The sequence below is a fragment of the Mus pahari genome, chromosome 4, assembly GCF_900095145.1.
Source record: "Mus pahari chromosome 4, PAHARI_EIJ_v1.1, whole genome shotgun sequence".
Taxonomy (NCBI): Eukaryota; Metazoa; Chordata; class Mammalia; order Rodentia; family Muridae; genus Mus; species Mus pahari.
In genome coordinates, this window is record NC_034593.1 from 132,835,878 (window position 1) to 132,853,855 (window position 17,978).

A 17,978-nucleotide genomic window follows, 5' to 3' on the forward strand; every position below is an offset into this window, starting at 1 on the left:
GAGGGGATTTTCTTCCAGAACCAGAGGACAGGCAACATGGCTAAGACAGTTGGACAGAAAGCAGGAACAACACAAGACCAGAAAGGGTCATACTGACCACACACACAGCTCTATGGCCCCTATCCCAAAGGATTTGTACAGTTATCTTAAGGACTGGGGGGAGGGAACAGTGATCAGATTATAAATATTATCAAACCACATAGATGAAGGAGTCAAGAGCCAAGATCCAAATACGATGCAGCCAAAGTCTGATAAGCAGGCGAGAAAGAAGTGGAAAGGAGAAAAAGATTCCAACGTGTTTCAGAAGGCGGTGGGAAAGACAGAGCCTGTTTGTGAGTGTCATGCCCGAGTGTCTGGCTTCTTGCATTGAATATCACTTATTGGAGCAGGAAGACAATTGAAACCCCAGACTGGAGAGCTGAAGATTACACACTCAGTGAGGAATATGGGATGCCTTTGAGAAACATTATGTTGTCTGCTGGATTCCTATCAAAGGAATGTACTAAAGTGATAAATATGAGACTTAGGGCTGGAGATGGCTCAGAAGTTAAGAGCACTTGCTGCTCTTGAAGAAGACTTACGTTTGCTTCCCAAAAACCAGAAACCATGTGGCAGTCCACAACCACCTGAAACCCCAGCTGCAGGGCATCTCATGCCCTCTTCTGGCTTCAATAGGCACCAGACATACATTTGGTTCACACATATAGATGTAAGCAAACGCTCACTCACAAACACATGAGCATCATTACTTGGAGACAGCAGAAATGAGAGAGAGTAAAATGTCTTTAAAAAGACGTAATAGAACCAACAATATAACTCAGTGGCTAAAGGGCCTAGCCTGCTGCTAAGCCTGGCACCTGAGACTGATCCCAGGGGCATTCATAGTGAAAAGAGAGGGAGGAGAAATTACTCCTGTGTGTTATCCGCTGACTTCCATCTATGCTTTGTGGCAAGTCACACACCCACACATACACACACACACACACACACACACACCACAATAAGTAAATAATATAAAATAAATAGTAAGGAGCATAATGAGAATTGAGCTTAGTCTCAGTTGGTGTTCCTTTTAATCAACAGGGGTGAGCCTTTTATTTTACAGTGTAGGATACATACTCCAAAGAACTGAGCATAAAGGATAGGTTTATAGACAGAATGGTCCAAGGAAATCAGATCCAAGAGCAAAGGAGACCTGGAAGCTTCCAAACCAATGTCATTGTAGGCAGACAGTCACAGAGAAGACGTCCAGTTACTGCCAAGTGATTTTGGAGGATTAAAGCTGGAGGCACATCAATATTGTGCTGACTGAAACTTTACATTCCTGCTTGATTTCTCAGAGGGCCAGGTTGGGCCTTCTGTTTGCTTCCTTGCTCTTGCTCTTTAGCATTTGCCTTTCCCTCTATCTGTTGTGTTGGGGCTTAATGAGAAATCTTGATCCCAATGACCTTCTCCAATGACTTTTGCAGTCATTGAAGGTGGAAGTTAAGTTTTAAAATTTTCAGTGTTGGTAGGAAAGAATAGAAACACCAAAAATAAAGACTAAAATAAATGAGGGAAATCAAACATATAAATTGGAAGTTTCAGAGTTACCTTGGTATGTAGGAATAACTGTAATAGAGAGGCTATAGCTGTTTTACAGATCAATTGTCCCTAAAACAGCCACACTGTGTGACTCCTTCAAGCTGTGACCAATATGGAGTAGCTGAGACAAAGACCATGTGACACACAAACCCCCAAATGCTAGCTGGCTCTTCAAGAAAAGTTTAGTGCCCATCAACCGATAACCTCGTTTGATCCTTCAGACCCTCATTTTCTCTGTAGCCTTTGCTTAATCCCGTGATGGCAAGCAAGTGTGGGGACAAGGACTATTGCAAAGACATTTCACATAAATAAGGTAAATTTCTATACATGCCAGGAAAGAAGCCAAACCTCCATTCAGTAACAGAATACACATTCTTTTGGAACTCACATAAAACATGTGCCAAGATAGACCATAATGTGGGCTAAAATGTGCATCTTTACAAGTTTCAAAGAATAAACATAATACAGTATCTGCCCACAGACCATAACAAAATTAAGTTAAAAACTAAAAATGAAAACATGGTGAAAGAAATCTCAAATTTTCAAGATATTAAAAAACACACTTCTAAATAATACACTGATTAATAATGAAACTTCCTGCCAGCAACATGGCTTAGCAGGTAAAAAGGTACAAGAGTAATGACCTTAGCTCAGTCCCTGGAACCCAGAGTGGAAGGAGAGAACCTTCCAATTGTTCTCTAGCCTCTACACTGTGCTGCAAAAATCCCCATAAACACATGTAAACATACACATGTGTACACATGAACACACATAACAATATGATGATAAAACTCAGAAAAAAAATAAATATCGTAGCTAAATTAAAGTGAAAGTACAGTCTAAAAAATTATAAATTTAAAGGAAATTTGCAACATACATTTTAGAGGAGCAGGATAGATGGAGCAGGTCCCTTGCTCTTCCAGAGGACCTGAGTTAATTCCCAAGGTGCACATGGCAGCTCACGACAGTCTGTAACTTCAGACTCGGGATCCAACACCCTCACAGAGATGCACATACAGGCACAACACCAATGCACATAAAATAAAAATTAAAGAATTGTTCTTTTTTATTTAAAAAATATTAGAAAGAAAAATGGTTTCAAATAGTCTAAACTTCCACTTAGAAACAAGAGAAGATTGAATATAGAGTAAGCATAATAAAATAAATAATAGATATAAAAGCCAAAAACTAATTCAAAAAAATCAATTAACCCAAAAGCAGAGAAAATTTCTCAACCTCTGGGCAGAGTAATCAAGATAATAATAAGAAAATGCAAACAACTAATATCAGAAGTTAGAGAGAATTCATATCTACTGATTGCATACATATTAAAAGGATGAACAGCTCCTATGTTCACAAACCCTGTAACTTAGACATTAACCAGTTACTTAAAAGACTTCAAAGACTGTTCATTTTCATATGTTTACGTAGGTTAACCACTTAACTCAATAATCAATAACTTTATAATGCAAAAAGCACAGCCCCGGTGAGCTCATTGACTAAATCTACTAAACATTTAGCAAACAAGTGGTGGGAATTCTGTATAGCTTGACATGGGGAGCTTCTTCCTGGTTCATTCCAAGAGGCCAGAATTATCCCAGGACCAAAGCCAGACACATCTGTTACAGGGAAAGAAAAGCACAGACCAGTCTCACTCAGAAACATAAGTACAAAACCCTCAGCAGAATATTAGATCAATCCAACACCATTACTTGTACATCATGACCAAGTAGGATTTATTCCAGATATGCAGGGAAGTTTAACATTCAAAAATCTATATAATCTATCAACTTAATAGTCTAAAGAAGAAAATACAGTGTCATAAATACAACCAGGAAAATTATTTGACAAATTCCCATATCCATTCATGCTAAAAAAATAAAATACAGACTCTCAACAAACTTGGAATAGGAGGGAAATACCTAGTCCAATTTATTATGAAGAAAAACCTTATGAGAAAATAGCCTTAAAGCCAGAAAAATTGATACATTCAAATGATTGTTACATTCATGCAACAGAATATTATTTAGCAAACAAACAAGCAAAAAGAAGTAAAGAAAAGAGCCATCAAGTTAAAATATAAGGTGAATCATAAGTGCATGATGACATTCTGGGAAATATATATATAATTTAAGATATTTTTGTTTGTTACGTATTTGCTAGGGTTTTTAAGGAGATATATAACTGTCATACATATTAAATAAGGTACATCGTGAAAGCCCTTAGCACATGTTCAAGTTCCATTCTGTGACTGTGATAGAACATTCTGACCAAAATCACCGTAGGGAAGAAAGGTACATTTCAGCTGATAGACTGCAGTTCATCATTGAGGGAAGTCAGGGCAGGACCTGGAAGCAGAAACCACAGAGGCATGCTGTTTGCCTCTATGGCTCCATTAGAGCTTTATGCTCAGCTTGCTTGCTTATAAAGCCCTGAACCACCTGCCTAGGGAATGGTGCTGCCCACAATAGTCTGAGCTCTCCCACATCATCTAATGATCAAGAAAGCCTCCCACAAACATGCCTACAGTTAGAGAGCTAAGACAGCACAGTATTTGATAACTATTAGGTATTTGATAAATGTTTGTTAAATGAATGAGTGAATCAGGGAATAAAATGTAATGGTACCGCTTGCTCTATTTCTACTTTGAGTAGAAGCATAGTTTAGCATCATTCATGAAGCAACACAGATGAATCAACCAAGTTAAAATTGTATTTATACAAAGAGCAAAGTCATATGTCAGTCAGATATTATTGATTAAAATGAAGTTGAGACATGCTGTTTATTAAAAGAGTAAAATTTGATTCTCATATTTTCAATTTATTTGAATATAGGGACCACGAGGACTGCCTGGTAATGCTGGCCTTCCTGGAGAGATGGGCGTTGAGGTAACATTTTGTGGTTCATTCAAAATTTTGAATCACTGTTTTATAAAACAAGGTGAATTGAATAATTAAGTACATGTCGGGGAGAACAATTTTATAGACTTTTCTTTTATATTTAGAAAATAAAACCTAAAACTATATAAAAGGCAGAAATAATCAATGTGTGGAGATAATTTCAAGCATACAAAGTTCTTCTCTAAGAATTAGTTCACTGAAATGATGGGACAAAAAGTGAATAAATACTTTCCTTCACTGATGAGAATTTGACTTGATAGCTCTTCACGCTAAGAGGTGACGGTCTTTAGAGGATGGGGAGCTTTGGCATCACCCACTTTACTATACCATTTGCAGTAATAAACCATGTTTTTATAATTAGATAATTCAATAGCTTCATTTCTGTTTCTGACTTTAGTAGTAAAACTGTACATTTCCCCCACTTCCCTGGCATCTGTGAAAGTTTTTGTCTGTTGTCTGTCTGTCTGTCTACCTATCTATCTCTATCTCTTGCTTCCTCACTTTATCTTCTCATTATCCTTTCTCAGACTCATGTGAGACTGCCCTTCCACCTCCTCAGCCTTGTCAACTGAATACAAACTAATGTCACCATAAAAGCTGTAACTCATGCCTCTCTTCTTTGAGCATCTGTTCACATCTTGATGGCCTTTTGTGTATCTACCCACCTAAATAGCTCATAAACATCTCATGTGCAAAATCTGTGCACTCCTGTTGTGTTTCTACATACAAAGCCCGTTACTTTCCTGTTCTTTCATTGTCGTGAGCATCTCATTGAAGGATCACATGATGCTCAGTATACCCAACCTGGGAATCATCCTAAGATCTCCCTTCTTTCGCCCTCTCCTTATCTTTCCCCTCCTCCTCCTCTCCTTATCATTTATCTTTGAATGAACACTTGCTGCTTTGAATCTATCCTTCTCTCTCCAGCCCTCCTGCAAAAGTCAAACCTTCCACCTTTACGCCTTGTCTCTTCTAACTCCCTGCAGGCCCTTAGCTAATCATCGCCAGTTTATATTTCTTGCAACATTCTTGAGATTCTTTAAAAGTTTCATAACCTTTACAATACATATCCATTTCTTTTTTAATTTTATGAACTTTGTTGTTTCAAAAAAAACTTTTAAATAAAAAACCACACACCAACATTAACTGATTTCTTAACACAATAATTTCTGTATGGTTTCCTTCCCCTCCTGGCCTTGGTGACACAGTTCCTCTTCCTTGGCTATGCCATGTCTCTTGCTGTGCATTCAGCAGGGGATGCAAGGATGCAAGATGAGGTTCCTGACTCCTGTACAAGCTCATAATCTATTTCAGAGTACAGTCAACATCAACACCATTATATTGCAATGGGTAGGCTCTGTAATGCAGAAATTGACGGGGAAATATAGGAACAGAGTAGCTGCTGCTTGACCCTGCCTGAGGGATGAAGAAAATAAGACATGTATACGGGAACATAAAAAATGAGATTGAAGGTGCAAGAAAGGAGCTTTAGTGAGAAGAGAAAGGACACTATATTATAAGGGAACCCCAGGAAGAGGGGTGGCATTAGGGAGACCCTCCGACTGTGGGGCTATGTGGAATATCAACTGTCAACAGAGAATGGTAAAGGGGCCGGAAGGAAACCCGTTTTGAGTGCGCTACTGAAATGCTTGAGCCTTTTGTCTCGGGCTCTTAGAAGTCATCATACAAACAAGGCAGTAATGAACTCAGACTCCTATTTTGGAAGCGTAATGCTAGCAGCTGAATGAGAAATGTTTCTCAGCAAATGGAAGTAAGGATAGGTCTATTTATCAAAAAGGGTTTTGAAGAGGGTCATGTGGGCACACTTCTGCAATCCTAGCCCTCGAGACTTTGAGGCAGGAGGATTATTCTGAGCTTGAGGCTAGCTTGTGAAACCGTGAATTCTGGGACAGCCTGAGCTATGCTGTGAGATTCTGATAGAAGAAAAAGAGGGGGGAGGAAGAAGGAAGAGGAGGGAGGGAGAGGAAGAGAGAGGGAGGGCAGGAGGGAGGGAGAGAGACAGAGAGGGGGAGGGAGGAAGGGAGGGAGAATAAAAGAAGAAGGTTAGCCTTTTGCAGGAGAGCTGAAGAAAGATGGATAGACTTAAGACAATGAGGGCTTATTCAAAGAGAAAAAATAAGAGAGAGAGGGAGGGCAAGCCCAGAGAGGGAAGAAGGAGCAAAAGAGGCTGGTGAACTGAAGTGATAATGTACACACGGAGAGACTTGTCCTATAAATGCTACAGATCCTTCAGATGTGGAAATCGGAAAACGGAGCAGAAAGAGAAGCCAAATAATTCTGACATTTCTAGGTCATGTGACAGAAGTGGCAGTGCCTCTTCCTGAGTCTGGAAGGCTGCAAGGGAGCAGATGCCACAGTCTGCTTGTCCATCCAAGGCAAATGGCTTACAAATGACAGAGCTGCTAGAGATATGACCAAAACATAGCACTTATAGCCACCAGTACTGAGCCACATCCCGAGCCTGAAGAAACCACAGAGAAATCACACCTCACAGCTTGAACTTTTTAAGAGAGTCGAAAAGATTATGTTGTGATAAGGATGTGAAATGCCCTCGGTGATCTGAGGAAAATACAGAGCTTTCACAGGGGTTGGAAGGCAACAGAAACGAGAGCACCCATCAGCAACTAAAAGATGAGATGTGCCTCACCCTGCAGCAGAGTGACCGAGGGCCCCGACTTTTATGACCCTTGACCTCTGGATCATGCTTGGGTCACTCAGAGCATTCGCATGCTCTGTTGCTTCTGCAGGCTTGCACAGCTTCATGAGGCAGGCACAGTTATCTCCTCCATTTTACAGAGGAACAACCTGAGGCATGAAATTACCAAAGAGCACTAGCTCCTGTGAATATCAATCTCAGATACAAGCCCAGGCACGTGGCTGCTGCATTCCCAGTTATAGAAATAAACTCCAAGGAGTCAAGACACAAAAGCCTAGCTCCCGATGAGCAGCAGGAGCAGAGGAGCAGAGGTTTCCCTATCTGCCCCTCTCCTCCATTGTGAATGTGCTTCTGATCTTCAGTTTATTTTGAAAAACAGTGAACGTGGATGGTAGTGATTTATGAAAAAGAAAACTGAACCCCTTCCATCTAAAATACTATTAAATTATGCAATCATTATTTTTAATCTCTAATAATTATTAAAAAAAGAGTCTCATCTGTGCATCAAAAATATTGCAGAATTATGAAAGGGAATTTAAAAAGATTAGAGGAAAAATGGAGGCAGGGTAAAGGAAGGCACATACTTCCACTCCCAGCTATACAGCTATTGGAAGTCGTTAGCTGCAGGGAGAAAGTGAGAGTTTCTCGAAGATTATAGCCCTTGATGAGCAGACTGCTCTCCTGTAGAAGACCACATATCCAAAAAGATCTGGGCTGAAGCAGTTGATCTTGAAGGATTCTGTTTTTTTAAGTGGCGCAAAGTTGGGTAGGTAGGGGATGTGAATTGGGGAAGACTTGGGAGAGACGGCATGATCTGACCACACATATACAAAGTTCTCAAGGAATTAATAAATGGAATAGAAGAATGGAGTGAATAATAAAACTGGGGAGACATAGGGACACAAAAAGAACAAAACAAAATAAAATGCCATTTATGCCTCTGGGAGATGGAAAGACTACAACCACAGCTGTTGAAGCCTTAGACCTTGAAAGAGCCAAAGACTACAAGACATTTCAAGGTCAAAACAATCAAAGCTCCCCCAACAACACTAGAATCACCAAGAAAAAGGACTAGAAAAAAATAATTCAGTAAACTACTTTTTGATGTGACAACTTTATCCTTAACTTACATAGTATATTTTATTTTAAAATATGAAAAAATGTTCATTGATCCTAAGGAAGGTGGTTTCGATGGGCACAGGAGGAAGGTGATTATAAAGGTAGAGAAATATTTTTAAATCTGAGGATAGGAAGTTTGAGGCTGTATGGAGTAGTTATGCCATACTCTCTAAGGTCTCAGTGATGAGAGTTCCGGGGAAAATGGTCTTAATTGGTCTGGTTTCAAGTGAAGATGTTTCTGATATTTGAACTACTGAGGAATACTAGAAAGTATGTGCCTTATGCTCTGAAGTTTGTGTAGAGGTAACCCAAACCCTCTTCTACACAGACTCACCTTTGAGCTGAAACTCAAACCAGCCCTTGTACCTTGTCAATCATTCTCTTTTAGGGACCTCCGGGCACCGAGGGAGACTCTGGCCTGCAAGGTGAACCGGGTGCTAAGGTAACCAACCATTCTAAAGTATAAACGGGAGGGCTATCTCTAACTTAACACCCATACTTTCCCCAGTTTGACAAACACTGGAGGGGGGGCAAGGTGGAGACAGTGTTTCCCTGTGTTGCCCAGGCTGTAGTAGAACTCACTATGTAGAGTAGGCTAGCCTGAAACTCAAAAAGAGCCACTATATCCAAGTGCTCGGAGTAAGGTGTGAGCCACCACGCCCAGCGTCAAACACCATCTTGAAGGTAGATGAAGGCCAACCATCAGGAGAGCAGAAAGTACTTAAGATTATAATATGCACTCTGATTAGAAGAGCAACTTGAGTGAAGAAAAGCTTAACCTTCCCTTTGTCTCTCCAGGGAGATGGTGGACCTGCCGGCAGTGCTGGAGCTACTGGGGAGCCGGGGCCAAGAGTGAGTACCTAGAGTATCAATTAATGCACCAGCCCACTGTTTGGGGGCACTCAAAACTCAGCTGCCCAAATCGCACCAAAGAGTAGTGTAATAAACCTATCATATGCACCGTGAAATGTTTACTGCCTTTAAAAACTATACACCAAACCCCGTTTACATTCTCAGTTAGGCATTTGGAATCCTTAGTGACGTTTCTCAAAACCAGGTGTGCTCTAAAGAACCTTGCCAAAAATGCATGGTTACGTGGTTATTGCTTAGCGATGCATGAAGAAGAACTTCACAAATCACTGATCAACTCTCAGGACATTGTCTAACCTGACAGACGGATGAAAGCTTGAAATGTAATGTGTGTTTAAAAACCATGGCAGGACCCTGTGAAGCTAATGAGATGCAAGGAAGTGTTTATGAGTAGTTGTAATTTGATAGCCTGGAAAAGTTATAATAATAGAGACTGGCTTTAAGCCATGGTAAGGTGACTTTTTTTCTAAAGTAGCAATGTTCACAATAAATTTTTCACTAAGAAGATAAAGTATGGAGATTCATGTTTTTTAGCATTTGGTTTTTTTTTTTCTCTACATTTTTCTTTTAGGAATTTGGGATTAGAAATCAGCTTAATTCAGAGATCATAAATGAGAATGGTGTGGTTCTATTAATTAATACTGGTTAATTTACTTTAACTTAATTATAAAGAGAGCAACACTGCCTTAACAGCTTCATAAGGTATGGTCGATGTGTTTACAAGTTCTGTATCTAAAAGGTGGTTATGCATGTGCCTTGGCCATAATCCTTGCCTTTCTGAAGGGAGAAAGTACACAAACTGAAAGTCTAGTAAAATGATCGTGACTGAGTGTGGTTACATTAACCCACGTAAGTTCACTATAGCAAGGAACTGCATTTCTTACCAGGGCGGTGTTTACATTCCCTGATCTCAGAGGCGTGATCTAGCTAGATTAGTTTCCAGTCTCCAGATGAATATGTTGCCTTTAATTATCTAATATGTATTAGTATTCCAGAAGCACACTGCATTTGAATTTACAACAGTGACCATCTTAGCCATTGCCAGAGCTCTTCCAGGAAACTTCAATCACGTTCATTCCACTGTCAAGTCCTCTTTAGAGATGAGGTGGAAGTAGGAATAAATACTGCAAACTAGCTATTTCCTATACCTACTAGGGGCAAACTGCAAAGTAAGATCAATGAGATGACCAAAATCTTAATCTTACTTTGTCTGCTACCAAATAAAATAGGGAGAACCAGGAGCTCCTGGAGAAGAAGGTCTCCAAGGAAAAGATGGATTAAAGGTAAACTGCATTATGTCTGTCTGTCTGTCTGTCTGTCTGTCTGTATGTATGTATGTATGTGTGTATGTATGTATGTATGCGTGTATCTATCTATGTATCTATGTATTTTTTAGATGATATCTTGTATCCTAGGCTAGCCTCAAACTCACAGTATATCCTGAGAATGACTGACACTTTGAACCCGCCTGCCTCAGTCCTCCTAAGTTTTGGGGTTATGGATTTTATTCAGTACCTCAGATCACACCCAAGGCACCATATGTGCTATCATACTAGCAACTGAACTATAACCTAGCCCTCAACTATAATTTTAATTAGAATATTTACAATATCAGGCTAATTACTTTTGTGTGTCAAATAAAAATATACTTCTTACATGACATAATTATTTCACAATGTTCTTAAGAATAAACATCTTTCATTGGGTTCCAGGGGGTTCCAGGAGGAAGCGGACTTCCTGGAGAGGATGGAGACAAAGGAGAGATGGGCTTACCAGGAACAGCAGGCCCTGTGGGGAGACCAGGTCAGATGGGCCTTCCAGTAAGTACTGCTGGTCACATAACTTGTGCTATACATACAAATAAACACATACACATATGCAAACATGCATATGTACCACACACATATGCACACCCATGAGCACATACACATGCATACACACATATATACCACATACACATGCACCACACACATATGCAGACATATGTATGTACCACACACATATATATACACCCATGTGCACACACATGTATACACCACACACACATGCACACCCATGTGCACACACACATGCACACACATGTATACACCACACACACATGCACACCCATGTGCGCACACACATGCACATGCACACACATACAAGGTGGGCATGGGCACAGACACTGGCATGCACAATTTGACCTCCTTTTATGTCTGCATGGTGACTTGAGATGTTGACTGAGTCTTAAGTGAATGATAAAACCAGACTGAGTTATCCTCGGTTGCAAAGGGGGAAAGACACTTTTCATAAACTGTTGAACTTCTGACCTAAAGCTTTTTTGGTGAAAGTCTTCTGTTGTCTCAGACTTAATTAGTGTAAATATTCTGCTATGAACCCACATTTTTGCTAGAATAACACCTAGTCCCCAGTAACCATGATGCAATACCAATGCCTGCTCCTGAGTTACAAAGGAAATTCGAAATGTCGTAGTGAACAGATGTTCTCACCTTGGGGAAAATGTAAGATGTAGATAGCGAGAGCAGTTTCTCTCTGTTTTAAACTCTTAGGTTATCTGTGACACTGTTCTACATGCAGCCTTCCTGCCTTTGGGTTGGTTGTTAGTTCAAAGCTCTCCTGTTGCCTCTGATTTGATGCTTTTAAGCAGAGAGCTACGCTATTTTCCCTTCTCTAAGTTTGTTTGACATTTGAGATTGTTCATTCCTTGGTAGAAGAGTCCCTGTGATTCTACTAAACAACAAGGTTTCCCTCTCCCTGTGCCCTGGCAATCTTCCCCAGACTTGTAAAGAATCAACGCACACTTTGAGCTATGGAAGTCTTCTCCCTGGAAGATAACTCTTGAGCAGCACATCTCTGTCTTTCATCTCCTCATTACACATTCTCCTGGGCTCCTGTATTTCCATGTGAGGCTCTGCAAAGGCTGAGGAACCAGTCCTGGGAGCCTTCCCCAGGCAGGCAGGCAGGCAGGCAGGCAGGCTGGGACACAGCAGTGATTTAAAAAGTTGGTTGGTGATTGTTATGTGTTTTTACGGTGTGTCTCTTCAGTGGCATCTAAATCCAAATCAATAATGTACTATCGATGGGGTAGCCCCTGCCTTAGTCAGCTCAGCTGAGTTTGCCTCACTGAAATGAAAGAGCTGTCTTGAAAATCAAACCAAATACCGTAAATGAAGCTATAACTGGCATTCTCCTTATTCACAAGCATCTGTGACCTCAGGTCCTTTCGTGACAATGAGAAACTAGGCTGTAATTAATGTAATATGATGTAACATATATTCCCCTCAAATAACAGGTGAATGAACCCTTGTATTTTTAAACCTGCATCTAATGAATGAGCTGGAGAGATGGCTCAGCAGTTCGTAGCTCTTGCTGTTCTTGCAGAGAACTGCACCCACACCCACATGGGAGCTAACAACCATCTTCCCAGGGAATGCCATGCTCTCTTCTGACCTCTGCAGGTGCCAGGCATGTACCTGATGTGCATGCATGTTTGCAAACACACACTTGCATGCATAAATTAATTAACAAATTAAAGAAAAATGTGGATAAAGCAAAATCGCCATTGTGTTTGAACATCAGCAGGTGAAGATTGTTCTGTTCAGTTTTACCATCATGGTAAATTGCCTATTCCCCCTGTGCCCTGACATCCCAACTCAGCACCCACAATACTTTAAGGATCCCCTCTGAGATTAAGCAACATGAACTTACTCACCTCCTCTCATAGAACCATCCTAAGAATCTAGATATGTCATTATTCCTCCTTTCACCAGGAAAAAAAAAAATTCAGATTCACAACTGTAGGAGATGCCAGAGCTGACAGCAAACCCTTTATTGTCTGATTTCAGCATCCCCCAAACCTTGTTGAAATACTCACTTTGAGTTCTAAATTTTACCTTCCAAGGGTTCTTGATAGGTTTTATTACTTTTAGGGAGTTATTTTTTTCCATTAGTATCAGAACTCTACCTTGTAAAAGAAGCAAAGTGGCCAGTGCCAAGAAATTGGGATTCTGCATAATTCTTGACAAATGGATGTTTTTCAGGGCCAGGCATGTAGCTTAGGTGTAAAGCATATGTCTAGCATACAAAGGTGGGTTTTATTTCCAACATGTGTGCACACACTCTCATAGTGTGTGTGTGTCTCCCGGAACTTATACTGCAGCAAGGACTTTTAAAACACCTAGCTTGAACATACAGTGGAGGAAAAGAAGGGTCCGAGTGCACACAGCAAAGCATCCTCAGAGACTCTGACAGCTGGTGATGGAATAGAGGCTACAAAGCATGGAGAATGATAAACACAGACACCATCTGCTTCCTAATGCCTCCAGGACAAATCCTGCCCAGTACACATCTTGGTTACTTTTTTCTTTCTTTCTTTCTTTCTTTTTTTTTTTAGCAACAACACATGTGTGTTTCTTTTTTATTCTTTTTTTGTTGTTCTCTTTGGAATTTTAAATGCCTTTTGGATTATAAACTCAATAAAAATACCGTGGCATTTTTTTTTAAGACTTTTATGATCCAAGGAACTATTGCTTAATCAGGAGGCCTGATGTTGGTTTTATTTTGCGCTTTTAAAGTTGTTCTTTGGGCAGTGTCACAAAGATGCTACCTCAAGTTTTACAAAATTAACAAGTAAAAGGGTTAAAGAAAAGACTTTTTTTTATTTTCAAAAAAAGAGAAGCCCTTCATTCTGGATGACTAGGAATGCGATTGGTGTTGAGGGAGTGTACAGGAAAACATCAATTGACAAATTCAAAATTCAAGCTGTTGCTCTGCTAAACAGAAGAGAAAATATGCATATTTTATGCTTGAATTCCACTCTAAAATGTTCAGTTGCCCAAATGCATATCTCCGCTAGGAAGGAACATCTGTCTAACTTATGGTCCGTCATCCACATCTGAAGAACCTACCACAATGGCATCTCATCTCTAAACACATGTGGAAAACTCCAAAGTAGGGCATATTAAAATGAGATTATTTTGTTTTATTCCTTTAGTGAAAACTCCAGTCAGACTTACAGAAATATGCTTTTCTGATCTGCTTAAGGTACAGTGAGAGTTTCCTTGAGAACCCTGGGGATATTTTGATTAGAATTTTGGGGTTGGTGACATTAAGTGACATTCAGGAATAAAAGAAATACCTAAGTCTTATCACCTGGGTATATATATTCTGTGGCTGTCTTGCTAAGGCTTTCTTCCATCGTAAGCATCATAGATACAGAAATCTTATTCTGCCACTGTTTTCAAGCCTCTGGTCCCCCACTGAAGAACCACATCACTGAGCAAGCCACTCTCTGGTCTTATACTTCATGTATCCACTGCACAGAATGACAGGCTGAGGCTCCTGCAGATGTCCCCAACATGGCTGTTGACTTAACATGGCTCTGTTCCTGATATTCCTACTTTCATCAGGGAGTGCATGTCTGCTTAACCTGTAACTTCTGTATAGATTTTCTTCGGAAGAGAAGACTCCGTGGCATTAAAACAGCATTCATTGGGGCTGCGGGCTGACTTACCAGTGAGGACCAAAACTGCTCTTGCAGAAGTCTGAAGTTCAGTTCCCGTGTCAGACAGCTTACACGACCTGTAACTCCAGCTCCAGGGGACCTGACACCCTTCAGCAGACTTCTGAACTCACATGTATGAACCTACATGAAAACACATAGAAAGAAACATTCACTTTTATTTAGCATTTTAAAATTTTTTACTCAGCCCTTCAGAGCATGATTCTATAAAATACACACGTCCAGACAGCGTCTGGTACTTTCTATGATTCCTTAACTCTGCTAAGAATTGGTCATACAGAGTGGAAACTAAGAATAGTGAAGCTCATAATCACACTGTAGTCAATAGATGAGAGGAAACGCAATGGTGTAAGTAAATTAATCACACAAAAAAATGTGAAGTTTAAAACTGTAAATGACTAGTGTCGTGAATGAAAATACCAGATTAAGAGCAGGAACGATAATTGCTAAGGATGGTGTTCTAATCGTTTCTGTTGCTATAATGAAACACCCTAGCCAAAAACAACCTATGTGAGAAAAGAGATTGTTTTAGCTCATAATTCTAGGTTATATCATGTGGGAAATCAAGGACTTGGTCACTTTCACAGTTAAGAGCAGAGAGATTAAACTTATGAATCCTAGTTTGATTGATTGATTGATGTGCTCAGCTCACTTTCTTCATTATTATACAGGTCAGGGTCACGTGGCTAGGGGATGTGCTACCCACAGTGGGCTGGGCCTTGCCATGTCAATTAAGGCCAACATGATAGTATCACATAAACCTGCCCAAGAGCTAACAAAGCTAGACAGTTCTCCAAATGATTCTCACTTACCAGATGATTCTAAATTAGGGAATGTTGACCATGAAAACTAATCACCACAGATAACATCTGGCACTGTTAACACCTTCTTTGAATAATGGTTGGCTGAGCTCGTATCCATTCCAAGAACTAGAAGAAGATCCTTTATGGCTGATGGAGCCGCAAGGGCAGTGGTGTGGAAGTGAGTCAGCTGGGCACTTTTAGACCCAGAAAGCAGCACATCACCATGAGTAGTCAAAGGTCAGCTTAGGGTTTTTTCATATGTTTCTTCGTATGTTTTAAATGAATGTGAAGAAATAGGTAGAAAACAGAACATGTGGGACTTTAAAGACTTAGTAGGGAATGCAGATTTTATTCACAGGTTGGAGGGGATATTGAAAGGATTCAGGCAGAAGGATGTAGTCTTTGGTGAGAATCACTTCATAATTTCCACTTCGTTTAACATTGTCTAATGGCAGGAATTATCAAAGGTTAAACTTAGATAAACAGTATGTGTTTGGATGAGCATTCATGAGATGCAGCGGGCAAGGTCATTAGGGAAATAGTGAGCTGTTCAAAGAAGTGTGCTAGAGCATTGATCTCCCTGTGTGCACAAGGAAAGCTGGACACTCCATTCACTCTACAGATCAACTAACTCATAGACGCTCTAACGCTCCAACTTCGAAAGCCTTGGAGGAAAGTGTGGTGAGGGAGTGGGGAGATAAATCTTTATGGCTTTAAAATTGGCAGGGACTTCTTAGGTAAAGCTTTAAAAAGAACCACAGACAGCGACAAAAAGATAATGGACTCCACTACAAACAAGAGTGCTGTATATTTTAAATGTACATAATTCACATGCAATGAATAAACTTGATAAAGAGACAGTTGATGTGATACAGCCCTTGTGAAAGCAAAGTAACTGCCCTCATAAAGCTTTAAATACTCAGGACTGAATCCCAATGTGGCCTGTTTTTTCACTACACAAAATCAAGATGCCTTCTGTGTCTGCTCAACATGGATTAACTATAGAAAGGAGATGCATGTGGGACAGCCTGTAGGCAAGAGCACTTGCTGCACAGTCCTGGGGACCTGAGTTTGAATCCCCAGTGCCCTTTTAAAAAGCTGTAACCCTGACCCTGTCGGGGGTGATGGAGGCAGAAGGACCTCTGGAGCTTGGTGCTCATCAACTTAAATGTGAATGAGGAAGAGTCATTCCTCCCCCGCCTCCTCTCACTCCTCCTTGTGGGGGAGACCTGAAGCTCTGCTCACTTCTTCTATGTCTTAGTCACATGCCTCTCCCCTCTAGTAAAATCCTTAAAGACTGAGCTTGTAAATGGTTGTAAATGAAGAAAAGGAGACTAGAACAGTCCTCTCAAGACATTCCCTCCTTAGGCTTCAGACTGAAAAGGGGGGGACAGAGTTCTGGTATTAAAATTGGCAACAGAAAAAGGTATTTTAATAATTTTTATAGTGTTGCTTGATTACAATGGAGACTGGAGGACAGAGAGAGGCCAGGTTTGGGGTAAGAGGAAGGAATTTGAGAATTAGATTTGAGAAGCTTGTTAGAAATTCAAGGAGAGCTATCGTGAGGTAAAGGGATTGTGGCAGACGTAGCTCAGGAATTATGAGAATTCTGGTGGTATTTAACAACATGGGGCGCAGTGAGGTCACCTGGGGGCATAAAAGAGAAGAGTTCTCTCCAGTATTAAAAAAAACTGGATAGAGACGGAGACATCTTTATTTAAGACCTAAGTGGAAACAGGGAGGCATGCTGCAATGAAAACAAAGGATTTAGAAAGTCTTAAGTACCAAAAATAAAAAAAGTTTCAAATAAAATAACCATTGGATTTGGCTTTCGAAAGGTTGGTTTCAATGGTAGGATAAAAAGCCCATCTGAAAAGAGATGGGAGATTAGGTCAGTGATGAGAGGAATAGGCACAACTTTCAAAAAGTTTTGCTAGAAAGAGAGGGAGCTAGAAAAATGGTTCTGGAAAATTGCAGAAGAAATGAATGTCTGATAAAGGAAGTGGGAGAAGGAAGGACAGAGGGAGGGAGAGACAGAGAGACAAAGGGAGGGACAGAGGGACTGAGGAACAGAGGAAGGGAAAGGGAAAGAAGGAAGGAAATGGAGGGGGGATAAGGGAGAGATGTAAAGTTGAGGAATCTCTCACGCGGCTTTAGGTCTGTGTGGATGGAGCTAGGAGTGGTGCGTTCAGGAGAGATGTTGATGGTCCACTCATTCTAGCCTCTTTCAGAATGAGGGGTCGTGGGTAGGTGAGTGGGCCTGGGATGGAGAACATAAGCCGGGCACTGGCCTTACCCAGGGAATGGACCCTTCCTTCTCTGACGGAGAAGGAAGCAGCTGTGCGTGCGTGAGCCGCAGGTGTAGGAAGGTTTGGGACAGAGAAGGAAGCAGGTGTGTGTGCGTGAGCTGCAGGTGTAGGAAGGTTTGGGACAGAGAAGGAAGCAGCTGTGTGTGCGTGAGCCGCAGGTGTAGGAAGGTTTGGGACAGAGAAGGAAGCAGCTGT

General features: G+C 40.7%; 1 protein-coding gene across 1 annotated transcript in view; it reads left to right on the forward strand.

Annotated features, from left to right (window-relative positions):
- Col24a1 (collagen type XXIV alpha 1 chain) overlaps positions 1 to 17,978 on the forward strand; it is a 256,021-nt gene that overhangs the window by 151,934 nt on the left and 86,109 nt on the right. The window contains exons 33-37 of the mRNA XM_021196980.2: positions 4,419 to 4,472; positions 8,669 to 8,722; positions 9,079 to 9,132; positions 10,380 to 10,433; positions 10,863 to 10,970. Coding sequence (XP_021052639.1) covers positions 4,419 to 4,472; positions 8,669 to 8,722; positions 9,079 to 9,132; positions 10,380 to 10,433; positions 10,863 to 10,970 — 324 coding nt within the window. The remainder of the gene's footprint in view (positions 1 to 4,418; positions 4,473 to 8,668; positions 8,723 to 9,078; positions 9,133 to 10,379; positions 10,434 to 10,862; positions 10,971 to 17,978) is intronic.